Raw genomic sequence first — 18,587 nt, 5'->3', positions numbered from 1 at the left:
GTGACACTGTTTTTCTATATCGGCCTAAGAAGTACATATTTTTATTGCTTGTGATATCCGGTTCCACTTCGTTGAACTCGCACATTACCACTTGTTACATGTACTTAGAACGTGAAAATACGATTATAGTATCTATAGTTTAAAAATTAAGCAGAATTCGCATTTGCGATTTCGAAAGAAGGAAGGGTGATTGCTAAAAGTTCAAATAGGGAACGATTGTGTGTTCAAAAGCGAGAAAAATATCGACAAAGGTACGTAAAAGATCATTTGCTTCCTCTTCAACAATAGAGTTCATTTATTAATGCACTACGAGTAAGGCAATAACAAGTTACAACAGATGCTCCTTATAATTGAATCTCCATAAATAAATATCATTTGCGTGTCAATATCAGAGTACTATGTCAGACTAAAGACATGTGTCAAAAAAGCGACGACTCAGATATCATGAGAACAAAATGGGCTTCGACTCCGTCTGGTACATATATTTGCAACACACGGTAGAACGATCAAATGGAACACATCTTTAGGGAAAACATCTTCACTGAATGTTTCACAATCTTTTTCTTCCTCAGATATGAGCATAATATCTTATTTATTGACCCTAGCCTATCAAATCACTCCAACTTTCATACCGTCGTAAGAAGTTAACCTAGACCCTGTTATCCTTTGCTACTGTGCATGCATACTACAGTGGCATTGCAAGAACAAAATTTCATGATATACTTTATTACAATAATAAGTAAAATTTGAATTAACGACGACAATATTCGAACAAGTTTCCATTTATATTGATATGTATTTGACTTACATTTGGCAAATAGTGTTTCATATATAAGAAAGTCTGTCAGGACTGTTGCTGTTTTCTAACCATGATATACTATCTGCTATAGTTTAGGGCATTAGAAATAAGCAAAATAGTCAAGATCGTTTTCGGTTCTATAGTCCTCTTGCTCGTCGAAGAACGGGTCCGAAGCCTCGTAGTATAACACGCAGCCACCGTCTTCTGCAATGGTGCCATATGGACTAACAGTCATTCCATCGAGATTCTGCGGTATGTTACATCGCTTTCTCCCCGTTATAAAACAGAGATCTGCTTTGAGCATGGCAACGCATGTCAAAGCGTAGCGACTTTTCAGATAACCGGACAGATACGTAGAGCAGTTCAAAAATACGTAGTATTCGTCGCAGAGGTTGTCGAAGTCGACTTCTATTGTATCTAGAGGATTCCGGAGGAAAATGAGGTGGTTAATGCCATTGAACAAATAAGCCGCAAAATGTGGGGCTTGTGACAAGAAAAAATATAATCTATGCGTCTCTCAGTGCGAGAGTTTGTGCGGGTCTGGCCATGTTGATATCCTTTTAGCGAATGGCAGCTATAGAGATACGCCATCAGCATTGTGATATGTTCAGATTAAACGTATTTCGTTGGTCGTCATTAAAGTTCTCTTTTGTTTCGTAAGTAGTTGAAACATGCAGTTTATGTTCGTTTGTCTTATTGCCAAAACTATCACCCAATGAAATTTCACAAATTGCATAAAGGTTGCCTGCTTGCTTATCATCATGTCATGGAAGATTGTTTGGATACCCTATATGAGTGATTTTAGGATTTTAAACCTGTAGTGATCACGGGTCAAATAAGACGTGAAGACCCACTATTGCCAGTCGCAATGGTGTGTCGTGCAAATCGCGATTTTCAAGTATCTTAAGATTTTCGATGTTAATTCACACAGCTTTAAGCAACCCTTAACATGTTATGCTTGGATTGACGAATGCTTTAGAATAAAAGAATCAATTTGATTCACGCCTCGACTTATAATTGCTTTTGGATGCGGGAAAGTGTTTGTAAAGAATTTGCACTTCTATCACATTCATTTTCTGAGCTACCTGATGTCACAATGTCAAGTAGCTTAAAGTCATTCGCAGTACCGGATGTTTTTTTATTATTGCTTGTCCTTCCAATGTTTTTCTGTAGAAGAGATAGTCAAAATAGTTTTCTTTGATCACATGAGAAAAATACTTACTTTCCGTCCCATCGCACAAACCGTAACCCCAAATTTTCGTAAGTCCTGGTTCAATACTACTTAACCATTCGTCAACGCTTATTTCCATGCCTTTTATATTTTTTGTATGGTCACAACGCAAGTTTTGCAAGCAGTCATAACGCATCTGAAAAGTGAGGTGTGACGTCAAAGTTATCAATAACTAACTTACCATAGGTATTAACTTTTTCAGCTAATGCCAATACCACTTTTATGATTATCGAATGCTTTGCTAAGGCCTATGGACAGGCTGAACTTCTTTAAGGCAACTGTGGCTACAATAACCTTGAAGTTCCTTATTGTGTAGTTAAGAAACACAAAGAAATCATCGTTGGTCAAGGAAAACGACACATTGCCTGCGTTAAGTCAACATGATAGCTTTTTTTCATACGGATCTGAAATCGACCTGATGATGTGACTACCAGACCCAAGAGTCACAAATGACCACCGTCATGAATATTCATGTTTATTTTTACCTCTCTGCTATCACACTAATAACACCCGAAAACTCAAAAGTTGCTCTTACGTTAGATGGCAACCTCGTACCTTTTAGCTGGCAACATTTTTAAATAAACTTGAAATCATTTTTAACTTTTAACAAAATAGATCTTCATCCTCGGAAATTAAATTGCATCTTGAGCTCAGATTACAAAACACGAGGTAAACAGCATGTAAGAAAAAGTTATGACGACTTTGGCGCTGCTCAAACTGAAAGCAACGGTACAGTGAGAAATCCGAACTTCACTCATTTTATTCATCCTTTGATCTACATTGTGATATTTTCCCACCTTACAATACGACTAGAAAATGACTTATGAAACTGCTGGAAAAACGTTTGCCTCATAAAGATTTTCTCTACTCTCATCTGGACCACCGAGCCAGCATAGTGGTGCATCCACTGGAAAAACAAACGGAATCCACGACAGGAAGTCAATGCAATGTTGTGTAAATTTTGCTCAGCTCAGAGGCGTTATAGACAGTCAGTTTGCCATTACGCGTCCAACGAAACTCTGTAAGTGAAACTGCTTTTAATCATCAAACATTGTTCTAGTAAAAATGTTAATATCATAACTTGAAAAATGAGACTCATTAAGTACTTTTTACATAGCAAAAAAGAGTATACCCACTACAACAACGGAGGCATAATAGTGGAAGAGACAGAATGTTACCTGGACAAACTGGCAGTAGAGAAAGGTTTTGTTCTCTTCAGACCAGTTATCCGTGTTTCTAGTGTATTCCGTTAACATCAATTCACACTCTTCCACGTCGGCCGTATCGCACCGCTGTTGCAAGAAGGAAACAAAATTTTAATCAGAATAACGGTGCATTCGGCTATACAGTTAAAGTCACAGAACCAATCGAGTAAAATTTCGTAAAATTTCTTTGCTTTTTTTTCAACAACGGAAAACAATATACAACACAACGTTAAGCGTTTCTGTAATGTGTTACGTATACAAAAAGGACGTAAGGCTAGGATTTTTACCAAGATGGATAGGATTTCAAACTATGCATTACCTCTAATTAAAACTACAAAGTAACATATTGGAGAATCACATAATCAGAAAGGCTTAATAAGCAGTATTTTAATTAAGTAATTAAAACATCATTGTGTAACCATTCTGGATGTGAGGAAATCTAAAGATATTCATCATCAGATGTAAAGGGACTTCCAAAATGGCAACGGAAAGGTATTTTTATTAGTGTGACGAGGACTGGGGGACTTCAATAGCGCCATCTGGCGATTAACTCATAACATAAATGAAGTAACACAACGCACTCTACGCTTGCATGACATGCATGATATTATATGTAAGTTTCTAGAAGGAACAAAGAAGCCTTTCGCATCTTGTGCATTGAGAAATATTTAGACGTACCCGTGTACCATCCCTGTGACTTTGAGGGTATCTACCTCTATCGCCAGCCACGACCATGCACAGAACAAGAAAACAGACGAATGATGTTATTTTCATTGTTGCCTTCGCTCTTGATACTTCCAAAATCTACAAATGGAAAACATTGTTTGGTTAAGCACAAAACGAAGGGAATGTCAATAATCTTTCTTAAAATACTGAGCTTTATTTTCATGATCGCAAATACAACGTCATTTTGTGGCGGTCGTCTACCTCCGAACTGCAGTATCGATTAACAATTACAAAGTCGATAGCTTTTAGCTGCAATCTTCTTCTTAAGTATCAGTACTTTAATATGTTTAACTTAAAAATATAGAATGATAGTTTTAAGGAATGTTGAAAAAAAGGATGTAAAGTATCTCGAGTCACCAAATTGTAAGATATGTAGTTTAAACCATTAAAATTTCCAAGCGCTTTCATCTTTAAATTTAAACGAAGGTCCACGAAAAATTTATTGCGTAGGCTTCGTAAGTATAATAAGTGATTACACCAGAAGTAAGTTTCATATGCAAATTTTGTGGTTCATTGTTTCTTCGCCTACCGACCCCAAGTGAAAAAATGGACAGACAACACGCGAGTGTCCCAATTTAAAATAAGAATATGACCACCCTATTCAGTAAACCCTCGCATGAATTTGTGATTTGATATACCATGACGAGTGTAGTAAAGTTTTCCAAATCTTCTGATTCGTCTGATCTTTGTCATTATTTCTTGACAAATTTAGTCAATAGGTTGACAAGATCTTAGTACCAATGACCCTCACAGCCTGGTTATATGACTCGTATGAGAGCTTGCCTCCGAAAACTAAAGTAAATATGGTATTCGGCTTGTATTACAAAAACATTTCCTGTATGGTGTCGATTAATGGCGGCTATTATTGAAAGTAAAGTTGGATAACATGACATTGCTTGGAAAGGACAGAATTGTAAAGTTTCATTTCTGAATGTATATTCACTGAAAATTCTGTCATAACAATTCCGCGAAAAGTGCTGATCATTTCTTGCGTTCTTGTTTACAGCGTTTACCCGAAGAAATATATTGATCATTTAGCTTCTGACTGTGTTTCATGTTTCACGCGGGCGTGTACATAAATACTTTTCTGCCTGATTTCGTAACTTAATGCACGGCAGTTTAGAGAATAGCAAAAGTCTCTATTTTTGTGGAAAGATTTCCCCAATTACGTTCATTACGTGTAGACAGACGAGTCAGCATACATATACTGGAATCCGAAATAGTTCAGTCATGTATACTACACTCTATCTACAGATCAAAATTTGACAAACACATTTGACGGACAAAATACAAAACACAAAATACCGAGAAAGAGCAATACATTAACTTCTGGGATTTAAACAAGACATGGTGTCATGTTTTTCGAAAAGAGTGAAACCGCCGCATCATACTGTACACGCGGCAAACCCCATCTATCAATATGTGTAGCGTAGTAGGATATCGCATCAGAGAAATGTTTAAATTTGCGAATGCTCGAGTGACAGTAAGCAATATTTTATCCATGAAGTAATATTAAGATGGAAACACGGATTATCGACATTAAATGTACATGAGATCAACATGACGTTGTTACATGTTTTCTTAAACTTACCGTGCACAAATCCTCTTCGCTTCGACAAGTTGTATGTGTTCGGTTGCTTGCAACGTCGTTTAGTGAATGTACTTTCCTTGATGTGTTCGATTCCTTTTTATAAAACAAAATGCTCCTATTTAATATTATTATTAGTATTGATGTCATAGGCACTTACGATACCCATATCTATTAACAATCATTTCTCACTCATAACCTTTTTTAATAATCGTTTTGCACTCACAACCTTACTTTATGGTAATTGAGACATCGGGTTGGTTACAGACATAAATTTTACCATTAGTAGTCTCGTCGACAATAAAGAACAGTAAATAAACTGATTTTTATACATTTATTTATTTATTCACGTTCATTAAAAATCAAATATATTTTTCAGTTTCATTACGCTTATCAACAAAGCGAACAATATTTGTGATAAAAAACAATACTTTAACACCATGTCCTTGCTTAGTCTTTAATTTTTGGTTTGTTAAGATTCCGAAGTGTTTGTGGTATATTATTATCGTTCTTACATTATCAATTATTCACAACAACAATAATGCTACCCAACATAGTAGATTCATATTGAAAACCACTCTAGTTTTAGGCAGCAATATGGTGTGGAACTTTTAACATTAAATATTTGCTGGCTGTTATCGTCGTAAAATTGCAATTGACAAGAACATTATAACTCAGTATAATTTTACTAATGTAGATTTTACTTAAGACATTAATATGACGAAGGCGGACAAGTTACTCAATTTAGGGATCGTTGATCATAAAAGTAATTCCGTAATTTTAGAATCAGCCTTCTTCCCTCCCCTCAAAAGGAAACTCCTGAGTCGCAATTTGCTTCAGGAAAAATGTGTTTTTATTATGAATAGATAGTACCAAGATAGTTGCCCGCAGTCGGCAGGCTGCGAAGCATGTGCATTCTTTAGGAACCACACATTGTTCAAAGTCTGCGCATGAATTAGATAAAAAAACTCTACTTTTACGCAACTTCGACTTACAAAGTATTTTAAACTAGTCTATCAGAGTTCAATTTATGTTTTTGTATTTTAGGTTCTCGTAATTTTCTCGGTGAACGTGAAGATAGTTCTGCGTCGCAGCAATATGGTTACATTAAGTTGAATCCACGCGTACAAAACCGTATCCCTTGTCTACATTGCTATTCTGCCTCTTTATCTATTCCTATCTACTTTCATGTGTTCCACTTTAAATATCATATTCATTATGGTTCATCTTTCTGAGTTTAGTCCGTTTTAGTTTTTGAATTGTTACAGCAGAATATTTCTTGCGATTTTGATGCAGGCAAAACGAACTTAGGGTTCTACTCCTGCCCAAAGTTAGGAACCAATGTTTTTCAATAACTTTAAATATAAATTGAAGTACTTTATTATTAAATCCAATAAGTGCTGACTATCAAAATAACCTCCATTAGTATTTTTTAGTGTCGTTGTTACAATACTCATTATGTTTACTTTGAATGCGATTCCCGTCGCTCGTATTAATTTTATGCTGTACAACATACTAGGCGTGAAGAGGAACAGTCGGACGAAGGAATAAACGTTGTGTTGAGGACAGCGGCGAATGTTTAGCTATCATTCTGGCCTTTGGAACAACTGTAGGAAGGTAGAAACAGTAGGGTTCATTTCTTGAAATTCGGATACAATCCCTAGACTACGTCTAATCATCTGATAATGTAGAAAAATCGTGCGAACTAAGGTGAATGCCTTTGAAATGTATTGTTACAATAAGAAGAGTTCAAGAACAAGTACATCTCTTTCCCCTATAATAAACATGTAGAATTTATTTAACCCCGTATTTCAATGATTGATCAACGTGCAAACGAAGAAAATGCAAAAATAAATATTGTATTTTGACCTCTTAACTTTCAACAATTCACCGTTCATAAGATTTCTGTTCTGCAGGCATTTTAGATAAATTTCTTTACAGATACAGATACAGAGCATACAGACATATTGTGTAAATTGAGGTGTTGTCAACGCCGTCAGGTGCAATAATCAGCAGGCGGTAATATGAGTTGATCATACAAGAATGAACTTTACAAAAGTTGAGACATTGTCTTGCTGGAGGTCAGACGTAGTCAAGACAAATACACTTGAAAGCAAGTGTCACGGTCTTGGACAGTTGGTGGGCTGTACGTGAGCTTGTGTGGTGTAGTTTTGACTACCTCTGACCCTCTTCCAGACAATGTTTCAACTTTCGCAAAATTGATTTCTTTGTAAGTGACTGATATTACCACTGAGCTGATAGTTATGGCTAACAGTGTTTGTAACACCTCAATTTAGACAACAGGTCAAGTTCGTCTATTACAAACGGGTCAACGTAAACTTGTGTAATAACCCACAAGGATGTGCGTTGGCACATTAAAAGTGATTTGAGAAAAAGTATGCCATGCAGAACTGTTCTGCTATTCTGTTATTCTCTTTTGCCATTCATATTCCACTGTCCTTTCCACTTTCATAAAACTTTTTAATGCCACGATTTTCTGATCGAAAGACGCTCGAACGGCTATCGTGTAGCCTTTGAACGAAACTGTCCCCTTGAAGCACGTATATTGTCTCTAGTAAAGTGAAGGCTACAGACAGAAACACGGGGTTCATTGACACCAGCTTGGCCGGCGAAAATCATCTGTGTTAATAAATATGACAAATACTTTACACTTATAAACTTCAGTCGAAAAAACTTGGTGACCTATAACCAGATACGCGACCTAGGGTAAATGAGAAGTAGAAATGGCAGGCGATAACTTTGCAAAACGTGTATACGTAACTGATGGTAAACATATATTATCACGAGAAATGAGAAATCATGGCTTTTCGGCTGCCAGATTAAAAGATGATATGGCAGATCCTAATCAAAACAGTGCAATTATAACGCTTGTTTATACATCAATATAATATTTGTTTTGTTTGGAGGAAGAATTGAAATTAATAAAACTGCATTTTTCTTAATACGACGCCAATAAAGTAATGAGCGAACTACATAAATGAGCCCATCTCCAGAAAGTGTCCTTCCTTGGTGTAGACAACATACAGTGCATTTCACCTAAGTACCGCAACTCAACGTTTGAGACGGACACAATCCACGTACAAAACACACGATTAGCTTGGGTATCACGGACACATTTCAAAGTCACCGACTCGTCGATTAATTAAAGTTATACCACTCTCCGCCTCGTGCCCATTGTTCTAACCATGCTCTCTAATTTCCATAACCGAATATTTTATTATATACCACCTGGCTTTCTTTTGTTTAAAAAGTGTCCGATTTACAAGTTCTTTTGTTTAAAAGTGTCCGATTTACTAGTAAATCGGACAGTTCTTTTGTTAAAAACTGTCAGGTTTACTAGTAAATCGGACACTTTTAAACAAAAGAACTTGTAAAATGGACACTTTTTAAACAAAAGAAAGTCACGTGGCGACGAGTAAAAAAAACCAAATGCGAGACATTATACCAGAAGAAATTTATTTCACCATCAAGTACAGAGTAAAGACACTTTAAAAGAATCACCGGTCTGAATTATTTTGCACGACTGTACATCTCAAAATCAATTACAGGTCACCGTGAAATAACGGTATTGATTGCAAATATCACTTCTGTGTTAAGGTTATTGTTATCACGATCATTCGAAGCTGAAATTTAAGACTTCCAAGTCAGTTATTAACACTGAATGTAGAGGTTTCAGTCGCCTTTGGTAAAGTTAAATCTAGCTACAGGCAAACACACACGCAGTACCACAGTCATTGTGGATCTACACATATTTTTTTTTTGTACTTGCAGTTTCTCTTGCGCCTTTCTCTGACGTGGCTGTGTAGCTTGGTCTTCCGATTGTGGCCGTTAGCACTGGCGTGACAGGGGGACTTTTCTTTTCCATCTTTGGCTTTGGTAGTTGAAGTGCACCGGATACAGCTTTCATTTGTACTTCATCCGCCATATCGATATATGTAGAGCGACTCGGCAGTATCGTGTATGCTGCTCAAAGTTTTCGACCCAAATGAGCAAAGCGTGACTCTAACGTCGATCTGCAAACACCTTTTCACTTCATTCAACCAACCAATCAATCAAACATAATTCATACAATTCAAATCAAACCAGGTGCCAACCACGTCATCGCACTACTATAGCAACACATGTCAACTTTGTTTTATCCAATCATGGTTAGTTTTTTATACTTTCGTTCAACAAGGTGTCAAAACGCGTCAATGTTTTCCTGCCAAAGTTTCAACTTGCACTGCACTAAAATTACAAATAAAAACATTCGGCGTGCAAACAAGGCTCTAAACTCGGCAAATTCATGGTATAACACGGTCAGCGAACTCGTAGTCGGCGGTTTACGGAATTTAACGGTACAGTTTGCCATAAAACTCCTCGGCCCTGCGGGCCTCGGAGTTTTACTGGCAAACTGTACCGTTAAATTCCCTAAACCGCCTCCTACTCGTCCGCTTACCTATAGTAAACCAGCATGGGGCAGCCGCTGTCTGGACTGAGAGATAAACAGTTTACTAGACTTGATCTACAATGTAACTGTTTCTTTTACAATTTTAGCTAAGAGTTCAAGAGGTGAAGGTATTCTCAACAGAAACTAACTAAAAAAGCAATACAATGTAGATCAAGTGTATCTCTCAGTCTAGACATAGCGGCTGCCCCATGCTGTTTTCTGTAATTAATCAATGAGTCGGTTGCTTTGAAATGTGTCGTGATACCCAAGCTTATCGTTTGTTTTGTACGTGGATTGTGTCCGTCTCATACGCAGAGTTGCGGTACCTAGGTGAAACGCACTGTATCAACATGTTACCGGTATCTTTAACAAAACTTCAAATGCCTCGTTCGCTTTATTCGTTTTTGCATAAAAATGTAAGGTACGACATGAGATCAGTTGATCAGCAAAATATCGCACACAAGTGATAGCATTAACATACCTTTAAAAAATGGTTCACATTTCTTTTGAAATTGACATTAAAGAGAAGTAATGGGTCTATCTGTTAGCTGACCTTACAGTTGAAGAAAATCATGCCCCTTCTGGACTTGTAGAATATGCATTTGATAATGAGCAGAGATTGTTTAAGACAAGATACAGCAGAAATGGAAACAAGCAAGTGTTAGAAATTTTAACTAATACAATAGTTGTGTTGTTGGATCCTGAATGCAATATACAAGAGAATGTTGACTTTAAGCCTTGCAATTTTAAAACACCCCCTCCTGAAGAGGCCCATGGGATATTTGAGCATTCTCTTCGGAGATACTATAACTGCCAAAGTGTGATTTATCTTTCCCTTGTGCCAGCAGAAAGGTTACCAACTAAATTCTGTTTGAGGTGTAACACCTGTGCTTGTTTCTTGATGACAAGTTTTCTTAGCCGTACTTATCGGATCATCATGCTTATTAACAGTTCTGAACTGCTTGGTATCAAAGAATACGCACATGAGTCTACAACGGTACTTAACAGACTCAAGTAACATTCTGACGTCTGAGTCGTTGTCATATAACACCAAAGTACCCTGCTGAATGAAATATCTCCTGATTCTGTAGTAGTATTGTCTTGTAAGAGATATTCTTGCTCGACAATTTAAGACAGTACGTGCGCTATCAAAATGATTGAGAAGCTGAAATGTTCAAGCCCTCATCCTAACCACCGCCCAACTCTTGTTTAAGGAACATTCACACCAGGTCCTGCAATTTTGACATCCCCTTTTTTACCTCACGTACTTAAGATTTAATTTCACTTATCCCCTGTTTTTGTCTCTTGAGAGATCTATGACCCACATTGACACCTTGACCCATATTTTGTAGAAGTAGTTTAGGAGCGTAAAGTTGGTCATCCCCAATGCCAGAATCAGCTTCTTGTTATTTTTCTAGTCGTCACTAAAACAAAGGCAAAATCCCTTAGCAATTTTGCCGGAGTAGATCTGTAGGAGTCACGCACTTTCGTTAACCATTATGTGGCACGCGTGGCATGGCAGTTTAATGAAAACCTTTGCAAGAACACTGTTTCAACTGATTTGCTCATCAATTTCAGTTGTTCAACTCATGACATACTGATATATATATATATATATATATATATATATATATATATATATATATATATATATATATATATTATATATATATATATATATATATATATATCAGTGGCTTGGTGTCAATTCAGACAATGTATAGTGCTCGGTGCGTTTCCGCAGGTCATAGGTATTGCTAGACGTGGAACTTGTCGTGATTAGTCTATAGACTGTTTCATGCGCTGTGCAATCGTCAGGAGTAATGTTGGCGGGCTCGTTGCTACCTATATATAGGGCCAGGTGTATATGCAAACGAGGCGGTTGTTCTGGCGCGTTCGAGTGTTAATGAGAAGGAATTTGCTTCTATGTCTACATTTCGAAAGAAATTCTGTACGTTTGTTTAGCAGTGTTGACTTGTCTGAGTTGATAATGTGAAATTTCTCCGTGATGCAGAGGTTACAGCGTTTTGTCTTGGTTGAGTAAGGCTGGGCTCTGTCAATGGTAGACCATGTGACGTTGTATTTTGTGGTTTGCTGTCCTTGAGGGTCCATATGTATTTTGAGAGTTCCGTGCTGTTCCTGTGTTTTGATGTTTTGAAAGTATATTTGTGATATGTATATCTTGTTTTGAAAGCTGAGTCCGTGAGTCCGATATAGTGCTTTGTAATATTGCTTGTATTTACGGTGGCTTTGTATACTACTGAGGGCGTGAGATAGTTTCCGGACAATGGGCAGGGAAAGACAGTTTCCGGATAATGGGCAGGGAATATCGACAGAGATACGTAAAAGATCATTTGCTTCCTCTTCAACAGTAGAGTTCATTTATTATTGTACTACGAGTAAGGCAATTACGAGTAACATGACATATTTGCGTGTCAATATCAAAGTAATATAATGTCAGACTGAAGGCATATGTCGAAAAGATCGACGACTCAAATTTCATGAGAGCAACATGGGCTTCGACTCAGTCTGGTACATATATGCTACGCGCGGTAGTGAGAACAAATGGAATACATCGTTAAGGAAAACATCTTTACTGCATGTTTCACAATCTTTATTTTCTGAGATATGAGCATAGTGTCTTATTTATTGACCCTAGCTTATCAAATCATTCTAACTTTCTTATCGTCGTTATTAATTAACCAAGACCTTTTTACCCTCTGCTACTGAGCATGTATGCCACAGTAGCATTACAAGAACTAAATTTCTTGATATACTTCACTAATATTATATAAGTAAACATTGAATAAAAGAAGATACTATTCGAAAAAGTTTCCATTGATAATGTTATATTCCACTAAAATGTGGCAAGCTATATCTGTCAGTGTTCCACTATAAGAAAGCCTGTCAAAACTGTTTCTGTTTTCTAACCTTGATATACTACTCGCAATAATTTAGGGTATTAGAAATAAGTAAAATAATTCAGGTCGTTTTCGATTCTATAGCGCTCTTGTTTTTTGAAGATCGGGTCCCTCTCCTCGTAGTATAACACACAGTCGCCATTTTCTGCAATGTTGGCATATGGGTTGACAGGCTGTTCACTGATATCCTGGGGTATGCCACATCGCTCTCTCCCCGTCACAAAACAGGGAATTGCTTTCAGCATGGCAACACATGTCAAGGCGAAACGACTTTTCAGATAATCGGACAGATGCTCAGAGCAGTTCAAAAATACGTAGTATTCGTCGCAAAGGTTGTCGAAGTCGACTTCTATCACACCTATAGGATTCCGGAAGAAAATGAGGTGGTTAATGCCAGTGAACAAAAAACTGCCAAATGTAGGGCTTGTGACAAGAAAAATCATAGTCTTTGCTTTTCTCAGTGCGAGAATCTGCTAGGGTCCGGTCATGTCAATATCCTTTTGGCGAGTGCCAGCTGTAGAGTTACGTCATAAGCATTTTGATGTGTTCAGGTTCAACGTATTTCGTTGGCAGTCATTAAAATAATCGCAACAATCCATAATCCGATAACACTAGGTCAGATTTCGTAATACGTTAGTCCGCGTTCAATTTCTTTCGTAAGTTGTTGAAACATGCAGTTTATGTTCGATTGATATTTTGCCAAATCTATCATCCCAATGAAATTTCACAAATTACGTAAAGGTTGCCTGCTTGTCGTGGAAGATCGTTTGAATACCCTATATGAGTGATTTCAGGATTTCAGCCTTGTAGTGATCACGGGCCACAAGGACTCACGATTGCCAATCACGATAGTGTGTCGTGCAAATCACGATTTTCAAGTATCTGACCATTTTCAATGTTAATTCACACAGCTTTAAGCCACCCTTAACATGTTATGCTAGGATTTACGAATGCTTCAGCTTGTACCTGTTTCTTAAGTAATGAAAGAATCAACTTAATTCATGCCTGGCTTATCAGTGCTTTTGGAAGCGGGAAGGTGTCTATCAAGAATTGGCACTTCTATCACATGTGTTTTACAATCTATCCGACGTAACAATGTCAAGTAGCTTAGAGTATTCACCGTACCGATTGCTTTTTACTATTGCTTGTCCTTTCAATGTTTGGCTGTAATAGAGATAGTCAAAGTATTTTTTTGGTCACATGAGAAAAATACTTACTTTCCGTCCCATCGCACAAACCGTAACCCCAAATTTTCGTAAGTCCTGGTTCAATACTACTTAACCATTCGTTAACGCTTAATTCCATGCCTTCTATATTTCTTGTATGGTCACAAGGCATCCTTTGCAAGCAGTCATAACGCATCTGAAAAGTCAGGTGAGACGTCAAGGTCATCAGTAACTTACTTAGGTGCTAACTTTTTCAACTACTGTCAATACCACTTTCATGATTATCGAATGCTTCGCGCAGGCCTATGGACAGGCGAGCCCCTTTTAAGGCATCCGAGGCCCTGATTTGTTGCCACAATACCCTTGAAGTTCCTTAATGAGTAGTTAAGACACACAAAGACATCACCGTTGGTCAAGGAAAACGACACATTGCCTGTGTTAAGTCAATACGACAGCTTTTCCCCACACAGATCAGGAATCGACCAGATGGTGTGAATATCAGACCAAAGAGTCACAACTGGCTACATTTATTAATATTCATTAGTTTACCTCTCTGCCATCTTACTAATGACACCCAAAAAATCAAAACCTTTTAGCTGGCAACATTTTTTCAATAAACTTGAAAACATTTTTAACTATTGATAAAACGGACCTTCCTTCTTGCAAATTAAATTGCATCGTGAGCCCGCATTACAAGCCACGAGGTAAACAGCATGTCAGCAAAAGTTATGATGATCAAGTTCAACGCTACTGAAACCGAGTCATCCTTTCACCGACATTTTAATTTTTTTCCATCCTGCAATACGACTGGAAAAGAACGCAAGAAACTGCTCGTAAAACTTTTGATTCATAAAGATATCCAAGACTCTCATCTGGGCGACCGAGCCAGCATAGTGTTGCTACCATTGGACATACAAACGGAACCCACGACAGGAAGTCAGTGCATTTTGTTGTGTAAATTTTGCTCAGCTCAGAGGCGTTATAGGCAGTTAGTTTGCCATTACGTGTCAAACGAAAGTCTGTCAGTGTAACTGCCTTTTTGTAGTTTAGAACTTGGCAGCAGGAAGCCTAACATTAACACCTGACCAGTACATAGGTCCAGGGGTCATACAAATGGTTAATTATAATTAGAACAGCCACTTTGACAGACTAGGAACATATTTCGGAAAAGATGTAAAAAAACGTTGGACTTATCTAACATTTTTGGAAAAACATCGCGAACAGTAAAATTAGTGGATGTGTTATACAACAGGCCCGTTTCTGTATGGGGAAAAGTTGGAATGAATGAACTAGTAAGCTTCATTTAGAGTAACGTTTTATGAACTTTAAGAATACCTTTTAAAGTAAATATAGGAGGCAATGCAAAGAAAGCTACTTTATGTCACAACATACAAAACGTAGAAACAAAATAGGGTTCTGTTCGCGCAAACTGTAAATGCATGAATAATGCTGAATAATGCATGTAATGCTGAAAATATGGTTTTAGGAATCGACCTATTGGACCAATCAATTATTACCTTCCCGGACCAACTGACGATATATAACCTGCTGTAATGCAAATAATCATCAAACATTGTTGTAATAAATGTTCATATCATCACTTGAAAAGATGACGACCCTTTTAACTATTTTTTCACTCAAAAAAGTATGATACCCCGCTACAACAACGAAGGCATAATACTGGAAGAGACAGAATGGTACCTGGACAAACTCGCAGTAGAGAATGCTTCTGTTCACTTCAGACCAGTTATCCGGGTTTCTAGTGAAATTCGTTAACAACAATTCACACGCTTGCACGTCGGCCCTTGTGCACAGCTGTTGTACGAACGAAACAAAATTATGATGAGAATAATGCTGCATACAGAAATACAGTCAGAGTCGCAAAACCAATCGACCGATTCCGTACCATTTTTTGTTTACATTTTTGCAACCAAAAACAATATACAACACAGGACAACACTAAACGTTTCTGTAATGTGTTTAGCGTGTGTACAAGAAGCACATAACACTAGTATTTATACCAATATGGAATGCATTTAAAAATATGTGACCTCCCATTAAAACTATGAAGTAAAATGTTCGAGAATCACATCATGAGACTGAATAATCAGCATATTAATTTAGTAATTAAAAGACCATTGTCTAAATAGTTGTCTTGAAAGTGACCCTAACAATACTGGATGCGAGTAAATTTAAAGATACTAGTATTCATCGCCAGCTGTAAAGGGACTTCCAAAATGGCAACAAAAGGTATCTTTCTTTCTTTGACGAGGACTGAGGGACTTCTATAACGTCATCCAACGATTGACTCATAATATATATGAAGTAACACAGTGCCCTGTACTCTCACATCGCATGCATATTCATGTATAAGTACCTAAAAGGAACAACGAAGTCTTTTTGTGCATTGAGAAATATTTTGACGTACCCGTTTACGACCCCTGTAATGGTAACGATGTCTACCTCTATGGCCAGCCGCGACCATGCACAGAACAAGAAAACTGACGAGTAATGTGAATTTCATTGTTGCCCTCGCTCTTAATGCTTTCAAAATCTACAAATGAAAAAACATTATCCGGTTGAGCACAAAACGAAGGGAATGCCAATAATCTTTCTTAAAACCCTTGGCTTTATTTTCCTGATCGCAAATACAACGTAAGTTTGCAGTGGTCGGCTACCTTCAAACTGCAGCAGCGATTAGCAATAATAATTACAAAGTCAATAGCCTTTAGCTGCATTACTTGAATATGCCTGATTTAAAAGGAGGATGGCAGTTGTAGGAAATTTGTTAAACGTGTTCCCAGATTGTAAGATATGTAGTTTATACCATTAGAATGTATGACTAAAATGAGACCTTGCCTCTGAAAGATACAATAAATCTGGTATTTGGCTTGTATTACAAATACATTTCCTATGTGAGGTCGATAAATGGCGACTATTATTGAAAGTAAAGTTTGATAACATGCTTTGAAACTACGGAATTGTAAAGTTTGATTTGTTATTGTAAATTCACTGAAAATTCTGTCGTGGTAATTCTGTGAAAATTACTAATCATTTCTTGCGTTTTTGTCTGCGACGTTTACCTGAAGAAATACACTTAATTCAGCAACTGACTGTGTTTCATGTTCCACATGAGTGTGTAAATAAATGCTACTCTGCCTGATTTAGAAACTTAATGCATGGTAGTTAGAGAACAGCTAAATTCTCTATTTTAGTTGAAATAATTACCCAGTTACGTTCATTACGTGTAGATAAACGAGTCAACATACATGTTTTGGTTCGGAATCCGAAATTGTGCAGTCATGGTTATATAGTACAATGTATGTACATAATTATCAAATTTGACAAACATATTAGACGGACGTCAAAATACAAAACACAAATACCGAGAAAGAGCAATATACTAGCTTCTGGTATTTAAACCGGACATGGTGTCTATTATTTTTTGAAAAGAGCTAACAAATCATACCCTACACGGGTCACACTCCGTCTATCATTATGTGTAGCGTAGTAAGATATCGCAACAGAGAAATGTTTTGCTAATGCTCAAGTGACAGTAGATCGCACTAAAAAGAATATTTGTTCATAGAGTAACGATTGAAGAAGGAAACAGGGATGATTTACATTAAATGTACACGATATCAACATGAAGTGTTGCACGTTTTCCTTTTACTTACCGTGCACAAATTCTCTTCGTCTCGACTAGTTGTATGTTTTCGGCTGCTAGCAACGTCGTTTATTGTATGTGTTTTCCTTGATGTGTTCGATTCTTTATATAAAAATTGTTCCCATTACATTAACATTAACATTAATTTCAATTGGCACGTACGATATTGTATCTGTTAACGATCATTAGCACTCAGAACCTTCTATTTATAATCATTTTGTACTAACAACCTTACATTTAAGTAATTGATACATCGGGTTGGTTCCAAACGTATTAATTTCACTAATGATAGTCTCGTCGACAATAAAGAAAAGTAAATATACTGATTTTTATATTTTTAATCTATTTTTCACGTTAATTAAAAAATCAAACATATCCTTCATGTTAATTACGCTTGTCAAGAACGCAAACAATATTTATGATAAAAACAATACTTTTACACCATGTCCTTGCTCTGTCTTTAATCTGTGGTTTGTTAAGACTCCGAAGTATTTATGGTATATTATTATCGTCCTCAAATTATCAATTATTCACAACAACATCAAAGCTAACCGACATAGTAGATTAATATTTATAACCACTTTAGTTTTAATGTTGAATATTTATTGCTGGCTGTTATCGGCGTAAAATTGCAAGTTTTTGCAATTAACAACAACATAATAACTCAGTATAACTTTACTAATGGTACAAGTGCCAGTTTACCTTAAGACATTAATATGATATAGGAGGACAAGTTACTCAATTAATGGATCGTCGATCATAAAAGCTGACGTACTGGAAAAGTAATTCCTCAATTTTTAGAGTCAACCTCCACCCCCTCCCCCATCCCCACCT

At 36.9% G+C, this 18,587-nt stretch overlaps 1 protein-coding gene and 1 long non-coding RNA gene across 2 annotated transcripts; both read right to left on the bottom strand.

Moving 5' to 3' along the window:
• Positions 1–266: 266 nt before the first annotated feature.
• On the bottom strand, positions 267–3,319 carry LOC139148123 (uncharacterized). Its single transcript, XR_011555880.1, has 3 exons — positions 3,209–3,319; positions 2,022–2,166; positions 267–1,216 (listed from the first exon to the last, which is right to left on the bottom strand). It is a non-coding gene; the product is annotated as an uncharacterized lncRNA (long non-coding RNA).
• Positions 3,320–11,698: 8,379 nt separating this feature from the next.
• On the bottom strand, positions 11,699–17,834 carry LOC139148122 (uncharacterized). Its single transcript, XM_070719425.1, has 5 exons — positions 17,764–17,834; positions 16,515–16,640; positions 15,788–15,901; positions 14,138–14,282; positions 11,699–13,278 (listed from the first exon to the last, which is right to left on the bottom strand). Exons 2-5 carry the CDS (start codon positions 16,608–16,610, stop codon positions 12,962–12,964), a joined length of 672 nt encoding a protein of 223 aa, XP_070575526.1. The 5' UTR covers positions 16,611–16,640; positions 17,764–17,834; the 3' UTR covers positions 11,699–12,961.
• Positions 17,835–18,587: the final 753 nt, after the last annotated feature.

Source organism: Ptychodera flava, chromosome 13 (assembly GCF_041260155.1).
Source record: "Ptychodera flava strain L36383 chromosome 13, AS_Pfla_20210202, whole genome shotgun sequence".
In the NCBI taxonomy this organism is placed as follows: domain Eukaryota; kingdom Metazoa; phylum Hemichordata; class Enteropneusta; family Ptychoderidae; genus Ptychodera; species Ptychodera flava.
The sequence above is the reverse complement of the archived record's forward strand: the minus strand, read 5'-3'. Positions and strand labels throughout refer to the sequence as shown.

What these genes read in the sequence shown, in the direction of transcription:
- LOC139148122 (XM_070719425.1), bottom strand. Translation starts at nt 16,610, where the DNA reads ATGAAATTCACATTACTCGTCAGTTTTCTTGTTCTGTGCATGGTCGCG. An exon ending in ATTACAGGGGTCGTAAACGG is followed by an intron (nt 15,902 to 16,514) that starts GTACGTCAAAAT and finishes TTCGTACAACAG; the next exon opens with CTGTGCACAAGGGCCGACGT. An exon ending in TTTGTGCGATGGGACGGAAA is followed by an intron (nt 13,279 to 14,137) that starts GTAAGTATTTTT and finishes GGAATCCTATAG; the next exon opens with GTGTGATAGAAGTCGACTTC.